We start from the raw sequence: 16,043 nt of genomic DNA on the forward strand, positions 1-16,043 counted from the left end.
TTGTCTACGCTCAGGACTGGAAATGGTCCAAAGGCGGAGGTGGGCCTGAGCCTTAAGCTCTGCAGCTAGACCCTTGACAACGCTGTTGCCCAGGCCAGAGTCTGTGTGTGTGTGTGTGTTAACAGAAGGGTTGAAACTTTCTTCAAAAATAAACTGAATTAAACAATCCAGCAACAAGAAGAAAACAGTGGACTACTAAATGCCTCTATGACCTAACAGACTGTCTGTGTATGAGCAGTGAATCAGGTAGAAACAGAGGCCGTTATTGACAGAATTAAAGTGTGGGAGATGCCAGCAGTGATAGTGTTGAAGTCTTCTGGCCTTAAAGCAGTTATGATAGAGCGGTAATGAGATTTTTTTCCATTCCACTCTTGTTTGCCATGTCTGAACATTTCCAGCAGGCTTGTGTTTGAGGGACCATAGAAAACACAACAGTAAAAGAGCGTTTGCCTTTTTGTCTTTATTAATTGAACTTTTATTGAACTCAGACAATTAAGCATTTACAAAACCAGAACATAGACGTACCATTCACATTTAAATTATTGACGATATCAGAAGGGAGAAAATCTGCTTTGAAGTGTGAGTCATTTTAATTTTGAATGCCTGCTTTAAAACGAGGATTATATGAATGAAATATTTGTTAAATACCAAACTGCCTTTTTTTCTTTGGCCTTCATTTTAACTGGTGGATGCCTCCAACTTATTATTATTATTTTAGCACTATCTTTTGTGTCTTTATTAAAGCTGACTTCTTTAGATGTAATCAGTAAAGCAAATTGGAAGGGAGGAAGCAATTTGAGGTTGCGAGTCACTCAGGAGAGATTTCATTCAGAGCCTCATGGCTTCCAGTTTTCCTTCTACCTCTGACAACCACTTTTGTACAGGCAGAACAGAAAGTCCACGCCTCCTGCTTGTCGCTTGCTTGCTGGGGTGTCCAGATGGCAGACAACAGAGGTGTTTAGCCAGGGCTCTGTGAAATCACAGGCAGTCGCACCTTAACTAGAGGTTGTCAGTCCTGCTGTCAGTTGTCAGTCTGACGAGACCCTGCTGATTAATTAAAGGTCAAATAAATAAATATGAACTTACAACTTATAAAGAAAGTGACTTGAACACAGTTACACATGTCCAACATTGTATTTCATATCAAGGTTAGCTTACTAAATGGGAATGTTACTTTTCTTGCCCCTCCAACAAAGAGACCAACACCAGGTGTGAGAGGGGGCAAGTAAAAGCAGCCGTTTTTACAACAGGAAGCAACAGGAGTTATGAGAAGTATGTTTTCATTTACAGAAGGAGTTATCAGTCCATTTCATCTGATAAGGTGTATTTAGGGTCAGCGTGTCCATTTTAAAGCATATTTACTGATGAACTGTCAAATCAACACAACTTTGCAGTGACACAACCTCCATCAGTGAGCAAATCACTTTTATTGAGGAAGATATAATGGATCAACAGTCTGAACTATTAACTGCTATGAAGATAAGAATTTTGGACCACATGTTTAAACACCAGCGTTGTCCTTGGCCAGTGAACTCAGATTGCAGTGAGTTTTTGTTAGGTGCACTTAACTGATTTATCATCCAAGGTCGAACGGGCCTCCCTCTCCTCCCTCACTGTCTCGATAATGATCCTCAATTTCTGCCATTGCTTATCTCTGGGAAGCATGTTTTTTTTTTTTTCTTTCTCCAACAATCCAAGGCTATTGGCAGCAGCTTGCCAAGATATCCTCAAGAAAAGATAACAAATTCGATGTAGTGAAGAAGCCCTGTGTGTCGTACGTCTTGTATTTTCCTCCCCTCGAGTTCATGCTTTGGATTTCCACAATTAGTGAGCGAGCGTATACATGTAGTTGCGTAATACCAATTAACATGCTGTGTGCAAACAGTGAACTGTGGCAGGGGCGGATTCAAAATGGTTCTGTGTAAACAAGATCTGTGTAAATGATCAAATTGAGCAGTCATTTCTAGTCCTGGAGTGCCAGTGGGCAGAGAGAGGGGCTCAGTGGAAATGAACAGCAAAGGATGTGTTCATTTTGGCAGAGTACTCATTTGTCCATATCAAATCAAATGATTGCTTCTGCCTCATGTTTATCATCACACCCAGTCAAATGGTTAGACTGGAGTGTTTCATTTAAAGTGGCATATCTAATCTTGTAAGCAGCTGGTTTACTTGAAATATCTCAACTTTTGAGTTAAACATATTTTTGTGGATATATAAAAACAGGACTGTGCCCATAGTTCATGAATATTTCAACATATTCATGATTCTCATATTTTAATCCATTTTACAACAGCGAAAATTTAAATCATCTGCATGTGCTCTAATCTGTCTGTAATTATTGTCATTTTTAAAACCTTAAAGCTGCTCTAATGAATATTTTTACAGTGAACCAGTGGACAGTGCAGACAGTACAGTGGATCAAATGAGTTTGTGTAATGTGAAATGGGTCACAAACAGTGATGTGTCCAGAAGTCATTGTCACCTGACTGCAGCTCCCCTGAGCTTTATGGAGTGTTTTAGTGTCTTTCAGTTAATTGTTTTGCCCGCAGCTTAAATGTTCGGTTCAGTCTCACTGCTGTTGCCAGCCTCAGCAGGCAGCTGTTTTCAGTGAAAAGGTGCTGATGAACCCAATGTATGCTACCTTCACAGCACCAAATAGCTGGGGGAAAAAAAGGACAACCAGCCGGTGAACATGGTGGAGCATTAACAACCATAAAGCCAGATATATCCCTCAGGAGGTGGTGGAGACCAAAACAGATCTAAAAGAAGAGTGAATATTGGACTACCACTGATTGGGTTGCCTAAAATATGACTCCAAATAAGTGCTCTTCTTCTTTGTATCTGCTTGATATGTAAACCGAGCCCCGGAAACAGTGCCGGGCTTGGGAAGGAGACATCTGTAAATCAGCGGATACAATTTTCTGAACATCACAACCCCTGCAAAATTCCTCATTTCACTTTCAAAATTTGATCCGTTCAGTGTGACAAACTTTCGAAAGTCTATTAGAGCTGCAAGATTAAATCATTTTGTCCTTATTAAAAAGTTAAACCCAAAGTTAGCCAGCTCGTGCAGTGCAAATCTCTAGTGAGCTTCCTCTATTGGTCCATGGATGTGGAAGATCAGGGTAATTTAATCCTCGTCAGCATCATCAAAATATTTTGGCTTCATGTTCGACTAGGTAACTTTGATGGGAATAAATGGGCCCACACTTAGAATACTGCACGCAGGTCTGTGGTGTAAACAGGTAATTGTTTACTCATTACACATGCTTACACATTTACCATGTCAAATTTTTGAGGTATTAATATGTCATTGCAATGTTTTGCTGCCACCAAGTGGTAAAAAAAATTCAAATAATGCGGATACAATTTTCTGATTTGAATTATAATCCACTTACTAGCTTTTTCTAGCACTGAAAACCATATTTCATTTTGCTTTTAGCTGCAGTTTTCTCAGTTGTCATCACATATGGAACTTTGGACTCAAGGTGGTCGTATTTTGATGTGAGTGGCCACAGCTGTCCATCGTTGATGACTTTGATTCTTTTATTGTCAATGCTGTAATTACCTTAGTTTTTATTTTTCCTTCCATGGTCCATAATTCCAAAACAAATCCAGTATATGAAATATGAAGAAGTATATGAAGCCACTAACCCATTATAACCCAAACTGGGAATTGAGCTCAGAGTAACAGAATATTGTTGTACAGTTTACAATATGAGCTCATGGACTAACAGTCTACAGCAACATTTTCATCATGTGAATCTTTATCTCCAGCTGTCAACTGAATCTGTTGCATCATGATGCTGTTTTGAGCCTGTTTCCTGGAATCTGTTTTTTAACCTCCTGTTTCCCCACCAAGCATCATATCTCCTCTACCTCTGTGTGAAGTGCTGACAGCCTTGCTGACCGGGACTGGACTTTTTCGTGTGTGTGTGTGCATGTGTGTCTTTCACAGAACTAGTTTCAGCAGGGCTCTTTTCCAAGCTGATTAGCCAGCCATCCTTTGTATTTTAAGCATTGATTCAGGCTTCACTAATGGTATTGAATGCATTTTGATATGTCAGCAGATCTACTGCCAGTCATCGCCAGGTTCCCTGCAATTTTTTCCCCCGCTCCTTTTCTTTTCTTGGGAAATCTTGGCTGGGTAGAAAGGGAAACAAAATCACAGTGAAATTGATTCACATTAAGTCTGCATAGCAATCACAGTAGCTACCCAGTGTGAAATTTAGTGTAATGTTTTTATTAAAGAGATCCATTATCTACAGTAGACCACAATCTTTGGACCCTTCGACTTTATTGAATCCCAAGAGATAGCTGTTTAATATTCAAGTGCAATTCTGAATGAATTGGGGGGGTCTCAGAAAATTGAAAGACGTTTATGGTTTCAATTATAGTGTTTATTTTCACTTTTATGAAATGCAAGATATCTTTACACATTGGCCCGATAGTGCATCACTGTTAGTGACAGCTGCTTTTTTTGTGTCGTGTAATTTTCAGTGTCTCTTTTCTTTGCAGCTCTGTGGGCCTGGCTAAAGCTGCTCTGGAGGCCATCAATGGATTCAACCTTTTTGGAAACCAGGTACCGTAACTTGAATAATTTACCTGCTCTTTGCACATGTCCTCCTCCTCACTAGTCCCAAGAAACATGTGTATTTGTCACTTGTCTAATCTTGTCACATGGCATGAGATCGTATTATAGATAGAAAGCCCATTTTCCATTACAGCTCCATACATCAGTGAGATATGCTTGATGTTTGCATCCTGAGCAGAGAATAATCTGAGTCAGTGACTTAATTTATGGAAAGCCACTGCTGTTTCAACAAGGACACGTCATCGGCATAATTGGTACTGTTGTCATCGATGCCCAGCTATTTCTTTAAGTGGATGTTTGACCATCAGGAGATTCATTTACCGTATTTGCGTTTGTCTCTGCAGGACTTTGATCAATTGCCACAGTTGATGTTTGTTCCTGGTTTCTCTGTGAATCTCCCTTACAATGTCCATTAGTGGATGTGTTTGTTTTTTCTTGCCGTATGGTGGAAAGGAAAAACAGGGACATTCATTACATCTGCTAATGGACTGGAAAATGAAGTCCTGCACTTAGCAAGCCTTTCTTTCTTCTTCTTTTCTCCACCTGGGTTTTAGCCACCGATGGCTTCTCTGGCCATCTCCTATATCTGAACATGGATTATTTTTCTGATCACTGCATGAGGCTTTCATGATCGTATATTAAAGTCTCTGTTTTTCTCTCCTGATCAGCTGCAAAATGAGGGGTTTAACTGTGCCTGAAAATGGATTTTGTCATCAAGCTCAGCTTGTTGAAAGAATCAATTTATAGAGGTAGCTGCTTTATGGCCCATGCTGTGTGGGGCCTTTGTAAGTGTGAGTGTGAGTGTCTCATCCAGTCTCTTGTCCCTCTGGAAGTGAAAGTGCTACAAGCCAGCCAGTTGGGTATTAATGATCTCTATCAATCTTGATTTCCCAATTGACTCTCTTCCTTCCAACACCAAATGCAACTCTCCCAACCCCTCTAACCGTAACATTCACTACGTTCTGAACTGGGCTATCACATTTTACACTGGCTGCAGTCTCCTGTGGGTGTGTGTCACATTTAGCCTTTGTACTAGATGAACGGACTCAACCTTCAGTATGGTGAAGTTTTGATTTTTTTTTATGATCCCTCCGAGTCACACGACGGATGCAAAGATAGCGGCTCCTCTGTGTGACAAATTGAACTCTGTGGATAAAATTGATCTCGCCTAGAGGAGGATCCTTCAACTTTAAAGCCAGTCATTAAATTCACAGAGCTGTGTACACACGGCTGGACAATCAAATCCTAACAGGTTCCACTTTCTATCTCGGGATTGTCACCTACAGTAATTCACAGCCAGTCAAGAGCAGGGATGTAGTGGAGTGGACACACGCCGGCCTGACTCAATCCAGCAATCTTCTTTTTCTCTTTTTTCTGTGTGTGTGGAGGAGAGGCTACTTTTCTATGCTGATATAAATCTTTGAATTTAATTCATGCACATCGATGCACAGAAAGCGATGTCAAGTTGATGTACATTATGCTCTTTGGAAGGGGTATTATATAATCTACACCCTGTCAACATTTATTAGCAACCCATAATAATGGTGGTGACATTGATGGCCTGCTGGCATAGATTATGGTGGCCTGTAATTGACTCGTATTATACAGTCACATTTTCATTATAGAGGGATGTGGCTAACTCTGCAGAGGTAGAACGGATAAGTGGGTTTGCATGGAAAAGTAGGGATAGACAAGAAAAATGCATAGTTAAAAATATGACTGATTTTTTACACCAGCAGTTGTTGGCACGTGATTAACAAAGGCTCAGTTACAATTTCATTTCATTTAATACTTTATTTGCTTTCTACATCTTTTGCTAGAGCATATTTAGATTTCTTATATTTTTTATCTCCCCGTGCATGTCTAGCACCCAGTCGAAATATGTCTGAGGCCCAAAACAACCCCACAGTGCACTGCAGTTTGCAGAAGCTTTTCAAACAAGACACTTGGCATGGGGCCTATTTAAAATGCTCACTGAACAGCATAATGTAAATGCATATAAAAAAACTTGAAAGACTATTGTTTTCATTGTAATACTTGCTTGATATTTTTCACAGTGCATTTCAAAGGACATGATTTGTATTTATTTATTTATTTACTTATTATATTTAACTAAACTGAAAATTGCCATAAAATAATAAAAAATTGAATTTTTAACAAAGTTTTAATGAAATTTGAAACTGTTAACAGTGTGATACATTTCATATTATTCCATTGTATATTTGATAGAATTATATCAGTTTGATTTGACATTTTCTTTAAGTGAAAATCCATTGATTGGGAAAATCCCGCATGATACTGCTAATACAGGTAATAATGATTTAGAAAATACCCTAAGCATTTGAGAATTAAAGCACAACTCTGATTGCTGGAGGTTTAAGGAGGAAAGTCTAGATTGAAGTGAATGACAAATACTCACTTTTCCTGTATTTGAATGTTAGCAGCAGGTTGTAGAAAACAAAATCCAAATTTTTGTTATTTTATTTCTTTTTTTCTTAATTATGTGATATTTCATACATAGATTTTCACATATTTGTGTTATTTGTGAAACATTTTATTTCTCTGGTGGCGACGATGAAAATTCTTCCATAGCTTTTTTTCTGAATGAACTATTAAAGGGTTAACATACTGCGTGCCCTCGCCGCTCACCTGGCAGAGTGCGTACCATTAAGGTCCTCACTGCAGTGGCCAGGGTTTGTGTTGTGTCTGGCCTGGGACCCATGTTGCTGTCAAGCAGCAAACTCCAGGACTCAAAAATTAAAACCAATATGGAGCTGCCAAAAACTGCAGTTCTTTGAATGGCTACTTGAGGCTGGCCCAAGAAGCCAGTCAATCCCCATAGACCCCCATGTCAAAATGTCCAGATTTACAGCAGGAAAAAAAAAACATGTTTACAGCCTGGTACAGAAATTGATTTTGGTCTCCATAGCTAGTTTTCTCCTTCATGACAACTGTGTGGGGGGCTTTTATTTTTGAGGCATCCTTTTACATTTTATTAGAGCTTAAAGTTACGCATAACTAAGGGCTGGCTGTTGTGAGTGACAAGCTGTCTGCTGATAATGTCCTCCGCTTCCGCTCCTCACTCCTCCACAGCGCCAGCCTATGGCGCAAATGTGGTCACTTCTGGCTCCAAAAAACCAAGATGGCAACGACCGAAATGCTGAACTGGAGGCTTCAAAACAAGCATTCTCAGAACCCATCGGCTGTATTTGGCGTCTGACTTCCGGCAGATGGCGATACAGCCTCTGGGGGCAGACCCCCGATTTTTTGGCATTCCAGTTTGATTTGGGCAGAGGAGGCGAATTTCCGTTTCCGACTTCAGTTAAATATGCTGAACCATTGCGATGGATTCAGAGTTTGCAGTGACGCCAGTTATGTTCCGCCTCATTAGTTCACCGCACCGACCGTTTAACCTGGCAACAACTGCAGCCGGGTGAAACGTGATTGGTCAATATCACGCGGACTACAAGCAGCCTACAACCGGAAACCAGGGCTCTTCCACTCTTCTTCCGGATGCAAGATCTCCGGGGTTTGCCTACAGACTCTACATTCACTGAATGTAGAGTCTGTATATAGAGACTACAAAACAAGAGTCCACAAACTGATGGGTGATGTCACAGTAGCTACTGTCATTATTTTTACAGTCTATGGTCGCTGCATATCATCCCCTCTCTCCCTCCCTCTCTCTCTCTCTCTCTCTCTCTCTCTCTCTCTCTCTCTCTCTCTCTCGCCTTTCCTGACTATCTCTGTCACTGTCAAATAAAGCAGAAATACTAAAAAAAACCTACCTAAAAACATAAATAAAATATAGTTTGGACTGTTCACTTTTATTAAAACGAAAATGTCAGCCCACTGAAGGAAACCACAGTCATTAGCATGCATCCACAGCAAAATCACTCATCTTACATGCTCTGTTTTCTTACACTCTGCTGCTAGAACACCGGAAAAGCTCTCCCTGAGAGGGCCATTTCACTGACTTGTCACACAGCTGCCTACACCAGTGACCAGCAATCCACTGCACTATGCAAATTGCGACAGGAAAGCTTGCTGATTTGACTAAAAGCCCTGGCTGGATCTGTTTTTTGAAGGGAAAAAAGTCGACTCTGGCAATCTTCATACATAATGCATTTGACTTACATTAGAAACTGCTTAGCAGGTTGCAGGAGTGACTCAGTTGGTTTTATGTAAGCGCTGCTGATGGATGGATGAAGTGGACTGAACCAGCCTTTTAGAACCAGAAAGGTTTGATCACTTCGCTCACTGAGTAAAAGCATAAACTGCCCCACCTCTCTCTCTCCCAGAGGTGTTTAAGTGCACTGGACGGACAGACTGCATTGTAGTAGCAGCACTTCGTTTTTGTACATGGGGACTTTTGAAGTGATAGTTTGACTCTCGACTCGCTGTTGTTCAAGCACTCCCACGCTGTACTTCAAAAATGTGTTCAACCCAAAAATATCAGCCTGGTGTTACAGCGAAAGAGTGTGTTTTGATGTGCGGAGGTGTAAGGTGTGATGGAGGGGGCTTTAAAGTGGTCCTTAAGTCATTTTAGCCATTTTGCTGTCACTTTTTTTTCTCTGCTAAATGGTAGAGGACTTGCGCATCTCTTCTCTGCATTTTTGTGGGTGTCCACATGCAGAACATGAGACTGTGCTGTTTTTTTTTTTACCTGTAACGGGTGAATAGTTCAGCTGTGACTGGCATGCTTTCTGCTTATGTGTTTTGCTCTGCAGGGCTGTTCCTGGTCGGTGATATTTGTGGATCTGGACGCCCACAACAGGAACAGGCAAACCCTGTGCTCCTTACTGCCCCGAGAGTCTCGCTCACACGTAAGTCCATCTAGCTATCTACCTGCGCAGCAACTAAAACCACCCTACAAATGACTAAAACCTACAAATAAAGCACAAGATGATGTAAAAAGGATGTTTAAATGCAAATTTTCGCTCAGAACTATTTAATCTGTTGTAGGTTTTGAAAAATGTCCACAGGTGCACATGTTGATGCAGCCTGCTGCCTCTTTCCCCCCTTTCTTTGACTCAGCGGAGCAGCTGTGTGCATAATCTCTACCAATCAAAGACCAAAATAGATGCCTGCCACGCATATGCCAGAAACCTGAAAGGTTAATTGTACACATCAAAGAAACTCTGTACTTATGTCAATATGTCAAGGAATATCTGTAAATCAGAAAGTGCATTTCCCTCCTGGTGCAGTCATTACACTGCCCATACTCATGCTATTGATGGTTCAGCCTTGACAAGAAATGGGGAAAGTGAGAGGTGGCTGCAGAGCTGGAGGGAGGTGAAGCTGCAAAAGGAAGTGGCAAAAGAATATAAGTGGTACACTGAGGAAAAGCAAGAGCAAAACCATTTCTGTCTCTCCACTCCACTGCTTGCAGACACTTAAATGATCACATCTCTCGCTCTCTGTCTGTGCTGAATGTGTCAAGCAGAATAGCCGCAGTCAGCTTGCGAGGAAGTGAGTGTAATTAGACGATTAGAGTGGCATTATAGCTGTATGAGATTAATGTTAAGGAGCTGGAAGGATGGAGTGCAGTAGGGTGGCAAGAGACCAACATACTGCAGGATAATATTGAGCTAACCATAATATCAATGTAATATCAGTATCTTGTACACTATGGCAAAAGATTGGGATTCAATATTCAATTCCAGACACATTCAATACCTGCACTGAATGCGTTCTGCAAGCTGATATCCCATTTCAGCTGCAGCTGCCGAGGATGTTAACATGTAAATTGGAGTTGTAACAAGGAGTTGAAGAGTAGGAGAGGATTGGACCAGACAGTAGCCATCACCTCCGCTGTGAACTGTAGAGATGTGTTGGATATTAAAAAGATTGCAATACAAAACGTAACAGCAACATCAAACAGTCGACCGCATCTTTCTGTAAAATCTAGTCCTTGAGCTGGTTGACAAACTGCTTCACACCTGTCTGTAAGAAAGCACGTCTCTGCAGTTATCAGGCATTTCAACAACAGAATCCATGCAGAATATGGAGAGCAAGTCTTTTTATTTTTGGAAGCTCTGCCGTCTATTAATAACCCTTAAATATTCATAGTTGTTTGCAGTGAGGCTAGTGCCCTAATAGCTTTCATTTTCACTGCTTAATATAGCCTAGTAAACCAAACAAAAATGAAATGAGAAAATTAAATGTCCAGTCATAATGGTTTGTCAACCGTATTAACAATATTCATTCCTAATGATTGCTGTCATTAAAATTTAGTCAGACAGTCCTTGGTTTGGAAGAAATGCTGTAGTGTGATGTTGATTAAAAGGAGCTTTCAATCTTAAAGGGACAGTTCACCCCCAAAACAAAAATACATAGTTTTCTTCTTACCTGTAGTGCAGTTCATCAGTCTAGATTGTTTTGGTGTGAGTGTTGGAGATATCGGCCATAGAGATGTCTGCCCTCTCTCTAATATAATGGAACTAGATGGCACTCAGCTTGTGGTGCTCAAAGGTACTATTTTCTCTCTACTGAACTCCCAACTGCTAACTGTATCACCAGGCAGAAGGAAGCATGCATCTTGTCGTGGATGAGAGGCTTGTGCTTGTGACAGCATGGAATGTAAACATAAATGGCGTCCTAACATTAGTTGGCTTGATGGTGCTGGGTAAGCCTTCTCAAACCAAAACAATTTAGATTGTTAAATACCACTACAGGTAAGGTAAGAAGAAACATTCATATTTTTAATTTTGGGTTGAATTGTCCCTTTAAGCTGGTAAAAGGCATCTACAGCTGTGCAGTATGCAATTGCTGTTTTTTAGGATAACAAAGGCATTATCTACCCTACTCTCCCTGTGACTGGCTAGTAGGGCTGGGCGGTATACCGGTTTGTACCGAAAACCGGTATTTATTTTCGTTATGATATGAATTTTTCATATACCACAATACCGGTGAATAGCCCAAACAACGCCCGGAACGTGCGCGGCAGGAAAGTGTTTCAGCGGGGACCCATTTCATTGTTGCTCACCACAGGCACACTTGAGCGGGTGAGAGTGAGAGCATAGAAAAGTTTAGAGGTGAGAATGGCTGCCGGAGAGAGTCCTGAAAGCAAAGCAACTGTTCACAATGACCCAGAAGAACTCATACCAAAAAGAGCAGTGTTTCCCCTATATGCAACTAGCAGCGGCGCACTGCTGTTTACAATTCTCCTCTGTCCTCTGTATCGCGCACGGCGGAGTTTCGCCCCGATGCGCACACACCCACACACACACACACACACACACACACAAAGCGCACACACAGGTAAGCACACGGCTCGGGCCGCATTTTCCTGACCGAAGACGACCCGTCCCGAGTCCGAGACAGTTACGGCCGGGCTCCACCGGGCACGTCAGCGGCGCGACACGTCCGCAGCGTGAGTCCCGTAGCAGCTCGCCCCCCTGTTAATCAGCGGCTCCACCGACAACGGGAGCGGCGCGACAACCCCCGTCTGTCGCGCGACACCTCTCTATTTTACGCGGCTCTTCTATTTTTGTTGCGCTACGTTCCCCTACGCGACCCTCCAGCAGATAAAAACTACATGCAATAGTGTGCTAAACGAGCACAATGTGTTTTTAAATGAATAAACCATTATCAGAGGTGATATGTGATGATTTTTTTCTCATGCATTTACCCATGTTTACCGTGACATTGTGTAAATGTCTGTGGCGGACATTTGAAAGCGAGTAGATGACAAACAGTACAGTAAACTTGTAGATAACTCAAATATATGTAATAACTTAGGTGGAAAACGCTTTAACATTTCATGCAGCCTCTCGGCTCGGCAAACGGTAAACAACCCCGCTGGCTTCTCTACGTGTCGCTTCCGTACGCAGTCAGTGGAGCCCAAATGAATGGAGCGGAGCGTGTGTTATGTTCAGGCGTTGTCAGGTAAATAACAAATTCCAGCACTTGAATAGGCCATAGCACAACACTGCAGCGTGTCAAGTTGGCCGAACCTGAGCAAAATACCATGAAATACCGTGAAACCGATATGATTTTTTCTTAAAACCGTGATATGAAAATTTTGTCATACCGCCCTACTGGCTAGTACTCGTTGCCTGGTTGGATTGGTTAGGTTTTGGCGAGAGCAGATGGATTGGTTAAAGTTATTGTAAGAATGTCAGGGTAAGCATTACATTACATTACAGTATATGACCATTTAGCGCATGAAGATTTATGTGCTACATGGAATTAGCTACCCTCTGTTATGGCTCATAGCTAAGTATAGGATATCATTTTGATTCCTCAGTTATTTTTCATTATGACCCTGGCAAATGCAATTTAAGTTTAGTTATTGTCATGTAAATTTGTCCTATAAATAGTTTCTCTTGAAGTAACTCAAAAACACCAAGCTAAAACTTTTCTCTCTGGCAGAACACGGACGCAGCCTTGCTACCAACCATCAGCTATCCTGCTTTTGCAGTAGATGATGACGCCCTCTACAGTCAGACATTGGACAAGATTGTCCGCAAGCTGCGGGGCAAATACGGATTCAAACGTTTCCTCCGTGATGGCTACCGCACCGCTAACGAAGACAAGAATCGCCGCTATTACAAACCTGCTGAAATGAAGGTGGGTGCTGGTGGTTTTGTTTATATGTGTTATATTTAACTGATTTTTATTCTTCATTGCTCATTGAATTCCTTGAACTTTTTTTCTTTGACAGTGGGTGTCCACAATAACACCTGAGTTGTTGAGAGCCTTTCAACAAAAGCAGTTCTTACACACTGAGATTTTATATTTATTATGTCAGACATTAATGAAAAAGTACAGAAAATATCGCTCATTCTTCCAAGTTTTAGCAAAATGTAAAGCTGAGTTTCATTATCATCGCAGTTGAAATAAAACATACTCTGTGGATAATATGCCTCAAAAATAGCATATAGATATAAAACTGTAAAGGATCCAGGATATATCCCTGGGGAACCCCACTAGAGAAGAAAGGAAGCATTCTCTTCTTCCATTACAGAGAATAACCTGTTAGAAAGGTGTGAGCAAAAACAATTTACAACTACACCTCCAAGTTTTACAGACAGCTGTTTGAAATATTGTGGTCACTGTGAAAAGTGCTGAACCTTAGTTCATGGAGACTAAAAAACAAAATGCTGCATGCGTTAAAGAATGTAAAGTTTTAAAATGTATCAAGAGGGTATTTAAGGCTACCACTTGTTCACGCAGAGTAAAAGGCAGAGCGCCAGTGGTTGGCAATGCATAAAACCTGAAAAAGTTCAACTTGAAAGTGCTTGAGTGTGACATTTGAAAAGTTTTTGAAATGTTTAAGCCTGCAAAGGTAGGTCTTATCCTTGTATGATAGTACTCAGAAATCTGTCTGTGTGACTTAGCCTCTCCCATTTCAAGTGTTTTAATCCTCCAGGTATTTCACCCCCAATCTTAGTGTGTTTGTGTGTGTGAGTGAGCCCCTGCCAGTGGGTGTGCTCATGCATATATATGTATGTGAATGACAGTGCATTCATTGTCCTTTTCTGAATCCCCTGTGATCCTGGCAAAATGGCAGCGCGCTCACTTCAGAGTCAGCTCAGTGAGCGTACAATGAGTGAATCAGAGGCAGGACTGTTAATGCTAAACAAATCATTGCACAGAACAGAACTAACCTCCCAGAATTAATGAACTCAAAGAGGCAGATGGAGAGTATAAAAGTTGATCTGCAAGTAGAAGGCAACTGGAATTTCTGTTTGGTCTCGAGGATGTTTCACATCCATTCCATGAGGTCCCATCAGTTCTACTAAGTGATAGGTTATTCATTCCTTGATGTCATGGGTCATTTAGGTCGCCTGACACAAAGGTTTGGATTGTTGTACTACAGATTCATGGAGGAGTAGCAGCGACTTTCCTCATGGCAGAACTTCTAATGTCTGTACAGAAAATTTATAGATTTAAAGTTTGACTTTTAAAAAATAAGGTTGCCAATAGAGGTTAAGTCACAAATGAGCTCTGAAGTGCCCTGGAGCATCGACAAGTTAGACTATATTCCAATAAATCAACCCCTCCTCCTGTCCAATACTACAGTATGAAGGAGGCTGAGAGGCCACTGAGTTCGAGGCTTGGCTTATCACACAATAACTGAAAGCTGACAACCAACAAAACCAAATGTAATCCCACTTTATTACAACCAGCAATTATTACTAGAATTGTCTTTCCTATTCAAAATATAAATTGGTCAAAGCTCTTTGATAAAAGATGTGGAAAAAAGCTTACATCTTGATTTAAAAACTTTTATGTAACATTATCAAAAAGACTTGGCAGAGATATAATTTTTCATTTCATCCCTGATTTAATGATATAAGCAGCCAAAATGAGTTCCCTCTGAAGGGTGGCTGGGCTCAGCCTTGGAGATAGTGGGAGAAGCTTGAACATCCGGAGGGAGCCAGTCGAGGTGGTTTGGGCATCTGATCAGGATGCCTCCTGGGCACCTCCTGTGAGAGGTATTCTGGGCACGTCCAATTGGTAAGAGGCCACGGGGTGGACCCAGAACATGCTGGAGGGATTATATATCTCATCTGGTCTGGGAACGCCTTGGGATCCCCCACGAGGAGCTGGAAAGCGTTGTTGGGGAGAGGGATGTCTGGAGTGCCTTGCTCAGCCTGCTGCCTCTGCAACCCGGCCCCAGATAAGTGGATGAAAATAAATGGATGGAGAATGCTTTTATTGCTCAGAATCAGTTAAGGCTGGGTATTGTTTAAAACAGAGGTTTTCAGCGTTTTTCAGGCCAATGACCCCTTATCAGAAAGTGGGACGAAGCATATATAAAATTAAGTTGCCCAAAGGCCAATACTTGCAAATAATACACTGGATCAGTGTATTTCCAGTCATATTTTATTTTTTTCTAAAAAAAAAAAGAACCCTAAATTAATTCAAATTACCAAGCAGTGGTTTTACAGCCCCCCTGCAGTAACTCTGAGAACCCCCTGGGGATTGTGGACTCGCTGTTGAAGACCCAAGGTTTAAAAAATTATGATACTAGTACCAATACCAGCACCCTTAAAGTGATACCAATAACAAAAAAGTACTTAATTTGACACCTTTTTTCCCCACTTCATTCCATATCACTATCATGAGAATGGAAGCATTCGATTGTGAAAATGCCACCAGGCACCACAGTCGTGAAGTATAGCACTACCTTTTCACATTTTTCTGGCATCTGGGCACACTGAACTGCCAGCTGCGTCAAATACACTACGCTTGACTTTACCACACCACAGTCTGTATGGGTTGTAGCTGCTGTGGTAGTGGGTCAGTAATGTTGTTTGGAGAAGCTTGCCTTCAGGGCTTTCTGCCAGAAAGGGATTTCATGGTGAAGGTTAAGGCAGGTATTCTAAATCTTAATGATAATAATAATAAAAAAAAAAGAATGCAGGTATGTTTGACAGGAGAAGTGTTGATGCTACTTGGTATTGGGTTATTCTGACTGATACCTGAAGGTAGTAAG

General features: G+C 41.3%; 1 protein-coding gene across 3 annotated transcripts in view; it reads left to right on the forward strand.

Annotated features, from left to right (window-relative positions):
* phkb (phosphorylase kinase, beta) overlaps positions 1-16,043 on the forward strand; it is a 149,389-nt gene that overhangs the window by 45,870 nt on the left and 87,476 nt on the right. For all 3 annotated transcript variants that reach the window (XM_033632936.2, XM_033632931.2, XM_033632923.2), the window contains 3 exons: positions 4,519-4,582; positions 9,325-9,420; positions 12,971-13,168. In XM_033632936.2, coding sequence (XP_033488827.1) covers positions 4,519-4,582; positions 9,325-9,420; positions 12,971-13,168 — 358 coding nt within the window. The remainder of the gene's footprint in view (positions 1-4,518; positions 4,583-9,324; positions 9,421-12,970; positions 13,169-16,043) is intronic.

The sequence above is a fragment of the Epinephelus lanceolatus genome, chromosome 2 (assembly GCF_041903045.1).
Source record: "Epinephelus lanceolatus isolate andai-2023 chromosome 2, ASM4190304v1, whole genome shotgun sequence".
In the NCBI taxonomy this organism is placed as follows: domain Eukaryota; kingdom Metazoa; phylum Chordata; class Actinopteri; order Perciformes; family Serranidae; genus Epinephelus; species Epinephelus lanceolatus.